The sequence below is a fragment of the Mesoplodon mirus genome (assembly GCF_964341445.2).
Source record: "Mesoplodon mirus genome assembly, chromosome: 2".
Taxonomy (NCBI): domain Eukaryota; kingdom Metazoa; phylum Chordata; class Mammalia; order Artiodactyla; family Ziphiidae; genus Mesoplodon; species Mesoplodon mirus.
Window position 1 is genome coordinate 215,456,219 of NC_138977.1, and position 17,115 is coordinate 215,473,333.

The 17,115-nt window shown below is 36.6% G+C and overlaps 1 protein-coding gene across 1 annotated transcript in view; it reads left to right on the forward strand.

Moving 5' to 3' along the window:
- Positions 1–17,115, forward strand: part of ATRNL1 (attractin like 1) — a 707,592-nt gene that overhangs the window by 14,741 nt on the left and 675,736 nt on the right. Inside the window, exons 2-3 of the mRNA XM_082611125.1 lie at positions 12,366–12,449; positions 13,685–13,798. Of these exons, the coding sequence (XP_082467251.1) occupies positions 12,366–12,449; positions 13,685–13,798 (198 nt within the window). The remainder of the gene's footprint in view (positions 1–12,365; positions 12,450–13,684; positions 13,799–17,115) is intronic.

Below are 17,115 nucleotides of genomic sequence, written 5' to 3' on the forward strand. Positions count from 1 at the left end.
GGTTGAAGTGACTCCACCACACATTCTCCCCCAGTGGGGAGGGAGAGATCCTTTTTTTTTGTAGGTAAAATGTAAGCATTTAAAAAATAAAAGCACTGTGTAAATCAGGAATTTTCAAGTTGATTCTCTGTCTCATAAAAAAATAGAAGATTTAAGATCATTTTTCACGTTTTGATGTATTAAGTTTTATGCCAGGCTTCATTTGTACTTTTATGACAGTATAATTATGCTAATAATGAATTTTTTCCAGAAAGTATAATTTATTATTCTAACTATTTCATGTAAGACTAGTATTAATAGCATTAAAACTAACATTTCACACGTTAAATTTTGAGTTTAGAGGAGAAATGATATTATGTGGTGGAAAAAGCTTTTGTATTGCCTTTTTTTTTTTTTTTGGTGGTACCTGGGCCACTCACTGTTGTGGCCTCTCTCGTTGCGGAGCACAGGCTCCGGACGCGCAGGCTCAGCGGCCATGGCTCACGGGTCCAGCCGCTCCGCGACGTGTGGGATCCTCCCGGACCGGGGCACGAACCCGTGTCCCCTGCATCGGCAGGCGGACTCTCCACCACTGTGCCACCAGGGAAGCCCGTGTATTGCCTTTTTTATTGCTGATGAAAATTCTGTCAGGTAGATGTTGTTATTCTCATTTTACACTGGGAATAGAGACTGAAATACCTGAAGCAATTATTTATGCAAAGTCTGATAGCTACTAAGTGATAACTGAGTTGCCAAACATGTCTTTCTGGCTCTTTTTCCATAGGAAGCCATCTTCTACTCTTCAATAAGAAGTTTCTCCTCAGTTATAAATTCATAATCTTCTGGATTTCCAGATAGCATAGGGATACTTAGGATCATGAGTTTTGATACCAAACTGACATGGGATTGAGATCTATTTCTGCCAATGTGCCATGAATGTTGCATGGATTTAGTTTGCTGCATTACTGAACACTTGATAAGTTTTATGGCATTACAGATTTAAAGCAGTCTTGTGAAATAAGCATTATTGTTTTAACTGTTTTGCACACAAGGAAACTTGAGGCTTGGGGAGTTTGAGTAACATACCCATTAGGTGACCAGGCTGAGATTCTTGTAGCTCTTCTAAAGTTTTGCCTGTTTCTTCTAGTCTCTCAGTCATGTCTTTTTTATTCTTCAGTGAAAAGAGAGTATTGTTCTACAAAGTTCTTATGTGTCCTTTGTGAAGTTAGTATGAATGAGTGCGTTTTACAGTACACAGAGCTACCATAAGAAAAGTCTAAGCTCGTTAAATAATTCTCTATGTTGTAGCAATATTTTATTTATCTCCAAGCTTGTTCATTATTTAAATGTATATTATAACAGGAACTTTTAATGTCACGTTCCTGGATAGGCTGTGAGTGATTGGTGAATCCTCAGATTTGTATATAAATATTATTTATATGAATTTTTCTAGGCAGGAAGTAATAGCTTTTACAAGATTCTCAAAAGTGATCTCAGATCTCAAAATGGTAAGAATCACTGTACTGTAGAAAAGGAACCCAAATAATGGTCACTGTGTATGTAGAATTAAAAAACATTTTTTCAACACATGGAATGATTTCAAAAGTAGTTTTTTAATTTATTTTTTCTAAAAAGCTTAGGAAGATTATACAAGGATAAAAACATTTCCTATTAATTGAAATATTATAGCATTAGATAATCTGAATATCTTTTTTTTTTTTTTGCTGCAGTACGTGGGCCTCTAGCTGTTGTGGCCTCTCCCGTTGCGGAGCACAGGCTCCAGACGTGCAGGCTCAGTGGCCATGGCTCACGGGCTCAGCCGCTTCACGGCATGTGGGATCTTCCCGGACCGGGGCACGAACCCGTGTCCCCTGCATTGGCAGGTGGACTCTCAACCACTGCGCCACCAGGGAAGCCCGATAATCTGAATATCTGTATTACATGTAGGTACATATAGATACAATGAATATCTATATATATTTATATGTATACACATATGTGTGTGTATATATCTACACACACACACCTGACATATTTCTGTAGATATCTATCTGTATGATGGGGAGTGCTCCATCATCCCCTCTATTTGACATGTATCATTACTTTATATGCTCTACATTTATCTGCTATTTGTATATTGTCTTCCCTCTTTCTAGCACTAAGTTGTCCAATGTGTCAGTCACTATCCACATGTGGCTGTTAAAATTTATTAAAATTAAATTTGAAAAGTTCAGTTCATTTTTTTGCACTGACCACATTTCAAGTGCTCAATAGCCACGTGTGCTTAGAGGCTACCATACCGGACATGTATAGAACGTTTCTATCATTGCAGGAAGTTCTGTTGGACAGCATTGTTCTGGAATGTAAGGTCCAGGAGGGCAGAGACTTTTTTTACTTAGTTTTTCTTGTTTTTTATTTTAATAGCTTTATTGAGATGTAATTCACATAACATAAATCTCACCAGTTTAAAGTACACAATTTAATGGTTTTTAAGATGCACTTAGAGAGTTGTGCAACTATAACCATAATTTTAGAACATTTTATCATTCCATAACGTAAACCTTGTATTGAAGAGCATTCACTCTCCATTCTCTCCCTGCTCCCAGGTTACTACTAATCTGCTTTCTAGAGACCTTCCATAATTCACAGTTTTATCTCCCATGGCAAGAATATTGCTTGCCATTTATTTTATGATGGCCCTCATGACCTTTGCCCCCTGGTGTTCCTCTCATGATTTTATGTTGTATGGCAAAAGGGAGGTTATCTCAGTGATTTTCCACCACAAATCCTGGGAGGGTGAGGTATAATTAATTAGCTCCTTGCTTTGATATTAGACTTGATAGCTAACTAAGCACATACTGTTTGCTATCACTGAGGCCAGTCTGTAGACAGTTTAGTTAGTGTGCTGATGGCCAGTCCAACTGGTATAGCCAGCTTCGTTAGTGTACTTACATGGGGGAAAATATTAACTAATAAAGTCAGTACCTTTGTGGCCAGAATATGATTTGTACAAATTAGTGATCTTTCACAGTGGGACAGGGCTTCCCTGGTGGCACAGTGGTTGAGAGTCCGCCTGCCGATGCAGGGGACACGGGTTCGTGCCCCGGTCCGGGAAGATCCCACGTGCCGCGGAGCGGCTGGGTCCGTGAGCCATGGCCGCTGAGCCTGCGCGTCTGGAGCCTGTGCTCCGCAACGCGAGAGGCCACAACAGTGAGAGGCCCGTGTACCGCAAAAAAAAAAAAAAAAAAAAAAGTGGGATGATACCCAAGGTGACATACTGGAGTGTGGGAACAAAGCATTAGGACTTATACTACTGTTATTTTTAATTTTGATTTTTTAAAATTTATGCTTTATAGTGCACAATATTTTAAATAGTATATGTTTATTAACATGTAAATATACATTTACTTGAGTTACATAATAAAAATTCTTACTGATAAGAGAGCATGATAGTTAAGGTTTGGAGACTTCTGCTCTAGCAGACAAGGTCACCTAAACTTTTATTAGTGATCAGGTGGACAGAGAATGCAGACTTGGGAGTGAGGGATGCAGAATGCACTATAAAGAAAACAAGAAGAAATGCAAGCTCAGCACGGTGTAATACAATAACATATCGTAGTGCAGAGAGGAAAAAAATACCCATAATATAATCTAGAGGTTCTCTTCATATTGTTTAAAAAGAAATCAATAAATATTAAATAATGTTTTAAATAAAAACACTATTTAAAAAAAGATTTGCATGTGAGGTTGGCTGCCAAAGGCAACTCTGTGTAAAGACTAGCCCTGAGTGGATCCGACTCTTCTTTGTAGAGTGGTTATGCTGGCAGTAAAACCAGATACTTTGATAAAGAGGATTTATTGTTTCCTGTAATACTTTATAATGTTAAAACTATTGCATTTTTCTTATTTTTAAAATGTCTTAATCAAATTTTGTATTCATGGCCAGGATAGAGAATAACACTTTAATTGATTTAATTTTAGTTCTGTTTAATGTTTGTGCTGGTTTTCCTGCATTTAGTAGTGGCCACTCCTGTGTTATAAACAGCTCAGCATGCTTATTTGATTAAGGGCTCTATATTGGGCAGTTTCAGCTAGATGAGACATTGGCAAGGCATATGGGCATGTGCAGGCATCTAGACAGGGATTGGCAAAACTTTTTCTGTAAAGGGCCAGATAGTAGATATTTCAGTCTTTGTACACCAGATGGTCTCTGTTGCCACTACTCAACTCTGTTCTTGTAGCATGTTAACAATCTTAGATATATGTAAACAAATGGGTGTAGCTGTGTTCCAATAAAACTTCATTTACACAAATCCGCAATAGGCCAGTAGTTTATGGAGCCCTGATCTAGATTAACCATGTCAATATGGTTCTCAATCCAAGAACATGATTGCTACAAATTAAAAATAAGTTAATTACTTGAAACTTAGAATGCATTGTAGAAGCGGCATTAGAAATAGAAGAAGCCTGTTTGACGTTTTATGTAGCTGAATTATATGCTACCTAACTTTTGAAAATCTCTACCCAGCTGGAATGTACAGATGATGTTAAGAGTAAGAAGTGAAGAAATAGATTAGAAACTAGGTGTTTGTGGTCAGAGTGTAATCTTGGAGCGTAAGACTTCTGAATTTTAGAACAGTTCCAGGTTGTGAAGATGTCCATAGTGTGTAATGGGAGTTCTTTGCTCAAGTGGCATGGAGGTGAACATTCTTCAAGCTGAAGAAGAGATCAGGAAACTACAAAGGGGGAATTGTTCCTTCCTTATTGTGGAAATGGTAGGAGTTTTCCCCCCTTACTCCTGTCTCTTGATGGTGAGAAAGGATTTTCCATCCTTTTATCTTGGTTGGTTGTCAGCCCCTCCATGTTTCTAGTAGAGTGAAAGTGGCAAAGAGGAAACCTCTTTGCAGTAAATAGAGGCAAGGGTAGGCTCTTGGTAGGGGCTTTTGCTAGGAATGGGTGATGAAGGTACCGAAGGATTTCAGGGGCTGTGGTGAGTAGAGTTTTCTTTGAAGTCTGTGTAATTGTGCCTCTGAAGGTGAAGCGGATGGGACAGAGTGGGTGGCTTTCATGTACTCCTGTCGTGTAGCCGAGGTGGGGAAACAACAGTTCTTTCACATCACCTCTTACAGTTGGGAGATAAGGGTTCTAGTTGTAGCTCCTAGAGTATGTGTTTCTTTAGAGGAGGGGAGATATATTTTAAACTAAGGGTAAGGAATTTCCCAACATAGCACAGGACTGGGTCAGTTCGAGTAGGTGGGGTGGTAGAGAAATAGAGGACTGTTGGGGAAAGACATCCCCAGGAGCGTTAGATTTCCTCATACGCAGTTTGGGAGGTATATTCCTAACTAGGAAGATAGATTATATTGTAGGTGATAGTTGCAAAGCTGCCTGTTCTTAAATTTCCGGCTTTATTTTCTTATTAAAAGAGCTATATATTTCTTGACTATGTATTAAGGTACTTTTTGAATATGTTATACTTCTCTTCTTCCATTAGAGAAGAAATTGAATTAGAAGTAGTTGTGTAAGGTCATGGAACAAATTAGGATTTTCTTTAAAATTAAGTCTCTGAGGCTCTAAACTGTTATCATACAGGCTTAATTTATGTCTGATAATTTGTATCATTTGATTTAGCCCTGATTTGGCATTTTTGTAATTTAAATTATAGCAATATTTTGACTTTAAGGGTTTGTTACAACGGTCAGTTAGAAACTAGGGAGAAGGATTGTTTAGTGGACCCTATTGATGGATCTAAGCCTTGTTTAGATCAAGAGGAACTTTTATACAGAATTTATATGAGGTTGTGATCATAACATTTCTAAATCTTAATTGATATTTTCTATTTGTTGAGACATCATTTTCCTGGTTTCCTGTAGCTACTGTCCATGATTTCCTTTAGAATTTTTGAGTATATTTAAAACAGTTGATTTAAAGTGTTTGTCCAACAAGCTCAATTTCTGTGCTTCCTGAAAGACAGTATCTGTTAATTCCTCCTGTGAATGGGCTATACTTTCTTGTTTCTTTGTATGCTGTGTAATTTTTTTGTTGGAGACGGGGCATTTGATTATTACAATGTGGTAACTCTAGAAATCGAGTTCTTCCCCCTCTTCAGGGTTTGTTTTTCTTACATGTGGCTGTAGTTGTGTATTTGTTTAATCACTTTTCTAAACTATTTTTTGTAATGACTGTATTCTTTGTTTTGTGTGGTTCCTAAGTCTCTGTTCCTTTAGTGTATGGTAAGCTAGTGTTTTGACATAGATTTCCTTAAATGCCTGGAGTCAAGACAAAATAAAGAATTCTCCCAGTCTGTGCACATTGACTCTGTTGGGACACTGCTTCAGTGCTTAGCCACATTGTTCATGACTCTGCCTTACCCTTCACTTCCTTCTTGCTCTAAGTCTGAAAATAAGCCAGAGGTGGAAGTGTAGAGTCTTCTCAGGTCTTCTCTGAGCTTGTAGTCTAAGAAAAGTCTCCCTGGGCATGCATGTGGCTTCTCAAATTCCCATATCAAAATAATTGATTTTCAACTTTTTAATATATACATTTAGGGCTTCCCTGGTGGCGCAGTGGTTGGGAGTCCGCCTGCCGATGCAGGGGACACGGGCTCGTGCCCCTGTCCGGGAGGGTCCCACATGCTGCGGAGTGGCTGGGCCCGTGAGCCATGGCCGCTGGGCCTGCGCGTCCAGAGCCTGTGCTCCGTGGCGGGAGAGGCCACAACAGTGAGAGGCCCGCGTATCACACACACACACAAAATATATATATATATATATATATATATATATATATATATATATATATATATACATATATACATTTAGAGCTATATATTTCTCTCTAAACAATGGTTGAGCTTCATCTCATAAATTTTGATATGGTGTGGTTTTAGTATTAACAATTAAAAATATTTTCTAATTGTCCTTAAGACTTATTAGTCTATTGCTTAGTTGTCAAACTTTTGGGGATTTTAAGTTTATTTATTTTTGAATGGTCACTGTATATGGGGCTGCCACTGATTACATGGCTTTTGAATACATGGTTCCTGTAGCCAGTTGTCATTGATTGATTACATTGATTTAATTCAATTCTGGTGTTACTTCTTGTTGTGGCTTAAGAACAAGTACAGGCAGACCTCAGGGATATTGCTGTTTCAGTTCCAGACCACCACAATAAAGCCAATATTGCAGTAAAGCATCACATGAATTTTTTGGTTTTCCCAATAATGTAGTTGCACATAAGAGTTATGTTTACATTATATTGTAGTCTGTTAAGTGTGCAATAGCATTATGTCTAAAAAGACAATGTACGTACCTTAATTAAAAAATACTCTATTGCTAAAAAATGCTAACTATCATCTGAGCCTTCAGCAAGTCTCAATCTTTTTGCTGGTGGAGGGTTTGAACTACTGTGAGAATTACCAAAATGTGACAAAGAGATACAAATTGAGCAAATGCTATTAGAAAAATGGCACTGATAGACTTGCTCCATGAAGGGTTGCCACAAACCTTCAATTTGTAAAAAATGCAGTATCTGTGAAGCACAATAAAGTGGGGTACAAGAAAACAAGATATGCCTGTAGTCATTTAAAGAGGGTGAGAATTTATTTTTCTCACTGTCAGCCCTGATTTCTAAAAGACTTTTGCAGGCCCAAAGGGTTAAATAAATCTAGAGGTTCAAGGTTCTCAAGTACATCTACCAGGTGGCACCCTCCTAGGTATCGGGGCACTATCTTTAGCACTGAAGTCTTGCCAGGGCTGTGAACTAAACTTTTTCTGTAATTCTACTCCTCTCATAATCTGGTCCTGGGCTGGTTTTCCAGTTTGGTCAACCCTCTGGCCTCAGAAATAGTCTCTTTAAATGTTACAGAGTCCCCTGTCATTTACACCGTATCTAAAATTGGTGGTTGGTGAATTGAGTCTTATAGGATCTTGGGGCAAGCTGCTTATGGGTAGGTGTCTTAGTACAGGCACTCTGCTGCAGTTTTCTGCCTTTAGCATATCAATGGCTTTTAACATCAGTCAACTAATTCCACAGTCCTTGTAACTACCCTTGCTCTTTTATTTCTCAAATATTACAGATACCATGTAAGTCTATTGCATTAGTCAGTGCATCACCTTCCTCTGGTATCCTCTCTCAATTCAGCAAAAGTGAAAGTCTTTGTCATTGTGAGCTATAGCATGCCACCGGTTATTGCCACTCTCTCTACCACCCTCAGTGTGACTCTTGTTGCCATCTGGCCAGTGAGTGATCCAGCCCCAGAGCCCATCTTGAAGTTCTGCTTCCTGGTACTGTTAGTTTGGTCACACTCCCCTCCACCACCTTGAAGCAGATCCTGAGACAAGAATTGAGCACATGTAGTATATTTGGGAGATTCAGGGACACTGACAGAAGTGATAGAAGAGAAGGAGCCAATAGGGAGGTATGTTATCAAGTCAGGTACCACACTGTGTGACTGGAGCCAAATCCCACAAGGAAGTGCACTTCATTATTATTGCAGCAAAGAGATAAGCAAGTTTGGAGTTTTTCCAAATCATTCATTGGCTAAGGGCTGCCCTGGGAGGATGTTGATTCACAGGCACTTTCAGCCCACCACATGCATAGGAAGAGTGGGTTCTAGTAGATAGAGGGAGCCCTTCAACATAGATGCAGGTGCTGGCCCGAGAAAGTCAGGCTGGAGTGTATGGCAATGGTCAGAGGGTCTGAGAGGATATGGTGTGATGCTGACACTGTTGGCAACTGTCTATTTTCAGCTATGCAAAATAATATGAGATTACTTTCTAAAGTTGTACTGATTTATCCTATGAGAATTATCTCCACATCCTTGCCAATATTTGGTATTATTAATCTCTTTAATTTTAGCCATTCTGTTGGGTGCATAGTGGTACGCTATTGTGATTTTACTTTGCATATCCTTTATTATTATTGGTTGGTTTGGGTCCAATCAGGAAAGAGAATCACACAGTAATTTTAATAGGAAAAGTTTAATGTAAAGGATTATTGACTGTAGCACAGATTGGAACGAGAAATTGGCTAGTAAGAAGTAAAGAGAACTCTGCAAAATATAGACGTAGTAGATACAAGGAGCAGCCATTACTACTGCTATGGCTGAGATGGAACACTTAAGTGAGAGTCCCTGTGACCTGGCCTGAGACCAGACCTTGTTGGGAGAGCAGGCTGTGGCTTACTGAATGGCAGAAAAGTCACTGTAAAGCTGTACCTGCGGAACTTGCTTAACATCTGCCCTTTGGAACTTGCCATGGTTACTTATGGGATGCCGGGGAAAGCTGTTCACAGAGTGGTGTCTCACTGGAGGCCTCTGCTGCAGAACTGCCTGAGGGGGAAGTGCTGGGGGAAACTGCTGGTGGCTGGGTGCTGGTGGCCATCAGGTACTTAGGAGCCTAGTACCTAGTGCTGCAGGAGCTTCTTGAGTGAGTACATTGGAACCGGGAAGCAAATCCGTTTCCTCCTGCAGTCTCTCCAGCGTGCTCTATTGACAAAGCCTGCAGGCTTAGCATCCTGTCATCTGGAAAAAAAAATATTTAAAGGACCCAGATCCATTTTCATAAAGTAGGCAAAAAGTCTGAATTTTGAGGTGGGAGGCAATGGATGACGGGCACAGTCTGCCCTTTAATTATTCAGCTTCTTCTGTATGCATCTTTCTAAACACATGTGAACTCCCCAGCAACCAACAAAGCTGTATTTCTACCTAAGAAGATACGCTTTTTCCAAGTGAAGTTCTCATCCTTTGTCCAAAAGGAGGAAACATACGGTTTTGAGAGTCATTGTATCTGTCACTGGTTATGTTAATTGCTCTTCATATTCAGTCATAGTCATGCTAAATATTCCATTATCTAAAGTCTAAATTGTAAAGTTACAGCTTGTAAATAAAATAAAAATGTGAAGGAGAGAGGATATGTGTATGTGTGTGTGTGTGTGTGTGTGTATCAAATAGAAACTATGTAAAGTTGTTAGGATACTTACCTATTTAATTTGTTAAAAGACCATAATTGATGTGTATGGTTCTGTTCTTCCACTCCTCATACCATATTTATCCTGCCCTCCACTAGAATCTTGGCTCCTTGGAGTTTTACTTGGTGGGGTGACCCACAACCAATGGGTTGAACCCTCAATCATCCTGCCGTATTTTGGATATTTTTTATGGACCTGTCTTCTAGATCTCTCATCCTCTTTTAGCTGTGTTTAATGTGTTGTTAAACCCGTCCATCGAATTCTTAATTTTGATTAATGTAGTTTTCAGTATTAGAATTTCCATTATTTTTTCAAATATACTGTTACTTTTTACAGTTTTCAGTTAACTGCCGAAATTTTAAATCGTGTCTTTTGTCTTTTTGAACTTAGTACTTCATATTTGTTTTATAGGACACATCTGATAATAGCCACAATTGGAATATCTTCAGGTCTCTTCCTGACGATATTCTGTTGGTTCTTGTTTTGTTGTCATCTATCTTTATGTGTCTTATTATCTTTGATGATAGTAGACATCTTATTTGAAAAATTATTGGTAGAAATAATTTGAGGACTAGGATAATGTTATCTTTCTTCAGAGAATATTTTTGTATCTTCCGTTAGGAGCCTTGGCATATTAGTTCTAGTATCACCTTAAGCCAGTGGTAGGTCTTGGGGTTTTCTGTCATCCTGATGACTTGTAGCTGGGTTGCAGTCCACGTAATGGCTGGTTTCTGGTACACCTTTACCCTTATAGAAAATCTTTGTGTCCCAGTTCAGAGTGCCGTGTTGTTTATTTGAGCCCCTACCTTTTGTAGGTTGTTGGGTCCAGCTTTTGTCCCCCTTCTTCCTTGAGGCTGTCAAAAGTACTCTCAGCCTTTTGGCCGTCTCTAATAAATAGATAAAATTCTCTATAACAGAAGTAGCTGTGGATGCCTGGTTCCTCTTTAAAGAATTTGCAACTTCTGGATCTTGGCTTAGTAGGTCTTACCATTTTGTTACTTATAAGATTTAAAAATTGTTCTTTAGCTTTTTAAGTTATCTTCAGTGGAGGTTTGTCTGAATTAGCTCATCTGGAGCTATTATTGGAAGTGAAAAATCAGGACAAGCTATTTAACTTGTTATTTAAAATGTGCTTCAGTTTTCTCATCTGTAATATGGGATTAATAATTACTATCTTGTGGGGCTTTTGAGATTTTTAAGTGAGGTAACACATTATGAGCTTACAGTAATACCTGATACTGTAAAATGCTCAATTTATTATTATATTACTTTGAGAACATTGGAATGTTTAAAAACTTTTCCAAGCATGAATTAGCCCTCTTTTAAACCCAAACTAATTTGCAGGGATTACAAAAGACTTTCAAATAACATTTACATTAATTGACCTTTCTGTTATCCCTGATTTAGGCAAGTGAAACTCTTTTCCTTTAATGTTTTTGAGACTCTATGCTATAAGGAAAATTTAATTTTGTCTAAAACTAGATAATTACCCTGATATCTGTGTATACATGTATGTATGTATGTATGTATAAATATATGTGTGTATGTATATGGGGATATATAAAGACTGATAAACCATTGTGTGTGTGTGTGTGTGTGTGTGTATGTGCCTGTGCACGCGTGCGTGTATGTGTGTGTGTGTGTATGTCTACATAACTACATAAAGGCTAAATGGGAAGATATCTTAGTTATTTAAAATATTGTCTTTTGTTGATAAAATATAATTGGGCTGGAGCTAAGGAGAACAAAATGGAGTAGAATTGGGTTATTGTTTAAATATTTTAAAATTCTGAAAATTTGAAACTTTTCTAAATATCTTTTTCTTTTTTGTGTTTAAAATAGAGGATAATTACAAAACCCTTGATTTACCCTATTTTTAAAATTGACTGAGTTCTTGGACTAGATACAAAGTTGACGAAAGAAAATGATTCTAAAAACAGGTAGCTGAACTCAATAAAGTCTGGTGACAGCTACTTCAGCAGTCTTGCTGCATGAAAAGCAAACATAGCTAACAATGTAACCTCCAAAAGTGCTAGGTACATATACTATTTCTCTATTCCATAGATCTGCATCTTTCAAAGTGCATTTGATCTTCTTTCTTTTGCATCCATCTAATTTTTGTGCAGAGTAAGTTTAACAGTCTGTTTTGCATCAGCATTGAACCCATCTGTATAATATTGTCTTTCAATGTGTTTTTCCACTTTGTTAAAAGAAACAATCATAATACATAAAAATTTAAAGAAATTCAAAATAAGTTTTCTTTGAGATTTAGAGAGATGATATATGGCAATCTGAAAATTTTCTTAAGTTGTAAATAAATTCTCCTCTTTGGAAGTTTGGTTTAGTGTCTTTTTAAATTTTTTATGCTACTGTGTGTCTTAAAGTTACATTAAGGTAATCATTTTCATGATTTTGTTTTCTAGGTTAACAGAACCTTCTGGATATTTAACAGATGGTCCAATTAACTATAAGTATAAAACTAAATGTACATGGCTAATTGAAGGCTAGTAAGTATACAATTTGCATTAAATTATTTATTCTGAAATGATAAAGAAGGTGATTATATCAGTGTTAAAGCATTAAAATATAACAACTTCATAGCTATATAGTTTATTCTGTTGCTTATTATTGGAAAATATTATTCATGATGTTTTAAAATGAGATTGATAAATTTTAGATATAATGTTTAATGTAAATTATAATACCCTTTTACTTGTGATAATAGTTTGATTTTTACATATATTTATTTTTAAGTTATGTTACTATGGCATTAAGTCAAGTATGCATTTTTGGTTTTTTTTAAATTGCTTGTTATGGAATTTGAAGCCTGCATAGAAAGTATAAAAATATTCCATGCTGAATTATGCCATTGGTTCATACTATTCAGCATTTTAGTTCTAAGGGTTTTAAAAAAAGAACATTTTGTAAAAGAGAGAGTTAATTGTCCTTTTAAAGGCATTTTTCAGTAATTAGGGCTTGAGACTGAATTTATCTATTTAAACATATTATGAATGGATCATAAATCATATGAGTTGTTTTTGAACTATTTTATGATTTTAAAGAGTGTATTTGAACTGGGTTTTTATTTTTGTTACTTTAAGGTTTTTTAAAACTTCAAGGTTATTAATTCCCTGTGTACCTGTGGTCTCATTTATTTGTTAACAAATAACAGTATATCGTATTGAGACCTTTTGATTAAAATTTGAAGACCTTATTAGTACCTCTAGTTAAGAGTTCATAGAAATAAGAACAGTCTTGAGTGTTGAATTTAAAAATTAACTTTATTCAAGTACAATTTTCATACAATGAAATACACCCATATTAAGTGTACAGTTCAATAAGGTTTCAGTAATGTATACAATTTATGTACCTCCACCTTAGTCAAGACATAGAACATTTCCTGTTGACTAAATTTTTATAAGACATAGAACATTTCCTGTTGACTAAATTTTTATAAGACATAGAACATTTCCTGTTGACTAAATTTTTATAAGACATAGAACATTTCCTCTTGACTAAATTTTTAGAAAAGGATGATACATATGTCTGGTTAATAGATTTTAGAGTTGTATATCATTTTTACAAATTAGATATGACTGGTTATCAATCTTTTATACTGATGATGTATGGATTTATAGCTAAATTATCTGTAAATAGGTTTTTAATAAAATACTCTAAGATTTCTTTAGACCGTGCTTTACATATTACATATTAATTTTAAAATATTTTAATTTTTTTTCAGTCCAAATGCAGTGTTAAGATTAAGATTCAATCATTTTGCTACAGAATGTAGCTGGGATCATATGTATGTTTATGATGGAGATTCAATATATGCACCTTTAATAGCTGTACTTAGGTGAGTAGTTACGTTTAATTGATGAATTTATAGTCAGTTGTAGAAAAGTAACCGTATAATTTATTAATTTTAAATATATACTCATCTTTACTGCAAAAATAAATTTAGCATAGGCGTTGATGGCTAAACTTCAAAGATGGTGTAAGACTATGATGATACTGTGGCTGTCAACTTAGGGGTATATATAATAATGTAAAAATTGATGTAACAGAGATAAGTAGTTACTGTTTCAGAAATGTAGATTTATTAATAAATATCCCTTATTCTTGCTGTACATAGTTCATTCTTTTAAAGTGAATTGAATCTGTTTTCAGAACTATCTGTATTTGGATAGATTAATGTGAGCTCTTGCTGACAAAGGAATTAATAGATATATATTTTATAGTTATCTTTTTATTTTAGAGAAATTATAAAATTTAAAATTCTGTAAAAAAAGGTTAAGTTATGCTTTATGTAGTGGTTTAATAAAGAAGGTGTTTCTATCAGTTCTCACAGTTGGGGAATTTTGGTTGTTTCCAAATATTTTATTGTTAGTCAGGTAGTAAGATTTAATTTAAAAATTTTAAAATCACAGCATTTTCAGTATCAGTTTAAAACTCTTTATTATGTATGTACAAATTATTATGAAATGTTTTATGAACAGGAGAGAATATATTAGATAGAAAAATTTTTGAGCATATAGTGTAGATTTAGTGTACAATTTAACTAACATGATTGTTGACCAGAGTTATTCATTACATTATTCCTTACTTTTGTCACTTACACAGTATCTCTTATATGTCCTGTCATTGTTAAAAATTTAAATATGGGTAAAAGCTTATTCTTCCCTTCAACATTTTTGATTTTATTTTTCTTTTTACTATTTATGTTGTAAACTGTTTTAACAGGAATGTAAACTATTATTTTTTTGGACAAACACGTAAGGGCTGTATTTCCGAATGACTGTTTGAAAATGACTCCTTGAGAACTTAGATGCTTATTCTGTGATATTGCTATTGCTCAAGATACTTGTAGAACTTAATTTTTGAGTTGTTTGAAAATTATAGAAAGGGCATTCTGGAGTAACCCTTCATCTAACACCAATAGATAGAAAATGGAACAGAGCCTTGTGAATAATTACATTGTAAGATAAGTTATTGCAACAATTAGATAAGATACTAGGTTCAAACACTTATTTTTAGCAATTTAGATATAACCGTTATCATTCCTCTATTTTTATGACATTATTGACTGACCATCATTTAGATGTGTGCCTTTTCATTTGTTTTTCTAGTAGTTGTGATGACTGCATTAATTAACAGTGATTCATTAACACTCTTACCAGCCATTTCTTGATACTAAAGGAAGCTTTTGTAAGATAATTAGCAGGATGGGATTTAGTATATGACTGTGAAGGTGGAACCAGTGACTTTTCATCAGCAAGTATTCCTGTTAACTATTCTGAGAGAGATGGAAAACTCATGTTTATTGAATATCCACTTGATTGTAAACACTGTACTAGGCAGTTTAAATGTCATCAGTCCTTGTTAGGATATTGTGGAAGAAGTACTATAATCCCTCATTTATTGTTGAGAAAATTGAGACTCAGAGAAATAAAGTTTTACTTCTAATAGATGGTAGAGCCAGGATTAGAACTTGACAGTCTCCGGACTTAAAAGCCTATACTGTTTGTACTTCATTTTACTAAGAATTCAGAATCTAAATGTTTGAATTATTCCAGCTGTATAAGAATTTATTATTCAACAAACGTTTGATAACCTCCTCAATTCAAGAGACTGTCATAAGCCTGGAGGATGCAGTAAGGAGTAAGATACAGGCCATTGCAGACACCAGCTACCTGAAGTTGCACCCAACTTTATAGTTTAAGTGCACAGTCCTTCACAAAACTGCCCTCACTTCAGATAACAGCTGCAAGTTCAGGGGTCTCCAGGCCACCTGCACTTCTGACCCACTGGCTACAAATTTAGAGGTGCCTGTGGCCCCCTCAGGTTCAATAATTTGCTAGAATAACTCACAGAACTCAGGAAAGCACTATACTTATGATTATAGTTTTATTATAAAGGATAAAAATCAGGACCAGTCAAATGAAGAGACACATAGGGTGAGATCTGGGAGCATCTCAAAGCTGTGTCCTCAGGACATATGTTACCCCCCCAACATATCAGTGTGTATTGCCACTTGGGATGCTCACTTTTTACAGGTGTACAGAGTTTTTTGGGGGTTTCCTTTTGTAGGTATTATTGATCTAATCATTGGCCATAAGGTTGAATGCAATCTTTAGCCCCATTCTGACTCTGGAAGTCAGATTGATTTCTTGTGGCTTAAAGCCCCAGCCAATCACATGGTTGGTTTTTCTGGTGTGGCCAGCTCCCATCCTGAGTCACCTCATTAGGATAAACTCTGAGCCCACCATGAATAACAGAGACATTCCTATCACTTGGGAAATTCCAAGGATTTGGAGGCTACATCACCACACAGTAGTTGGGCACTGGTGGTGGTATGTAAACAGATTTTTTATACAGCACAAGTGTTATAATCAGGTTATGAAAAGAGTGCTATGTGATTTCAGAAGTAATGAATTCGTCATGGTGAGTTTCATCATGAGTAGAAGAATGATAGACAAAGTGGGGGGGTCAGATAGGACATTCTAGGTAGAGAAAAACATACGTACAAAGGCGTGTACACACTGAAGAACATTATATTTTGCGTCAGTAGTAAGTAGTTATGAGTAACTTGATCATAGGAAATGTGAAGGGATAGGTAGGTGCCAGATTACCCAATAAATGGTAATCAGGAACATCTACTGAATACTTACTATGTGAGGGGCAGTGCGCAAGAGTTCTTTATATGTATCAAGTCATTTAATCCTCACAATAACCTTTTAGGTAGGTATTATTATTGCCATTTTGTAAATGGAGAATTAAGGCACAGAGAGATGCTGTGAGTGGCCCAAAGTTGCTTAACTGGTTGGTGATAGAGTCAGAATATGAGCCTGATTTTATAATGCTGTAATCACTGTAGTGTTGCTTTCTTGTTACCACACTAAAGAAATTGGACTTTATTCTGTAGGAAAGACTTTTTAGAGTATGGAGAATGGATTGGAATGGAGACCTGCTATTTTTTGTGTGTGTGTGTGTGGTACGCGAGCCTCTCACTGCTGTGGCCTCTCCCATTGCGGAGCACAGGCTCCAGACGCGCAGGCTCAGCGGCCGTGGCTCACGGGCCCAGCCGCTGAGCGGCATGTGGGATCTTCCCGGACCGGGGCACGAACCGGGGCAGGCGGACTCTCAACCACTGCGCCAACAGGGAAGCCCAGA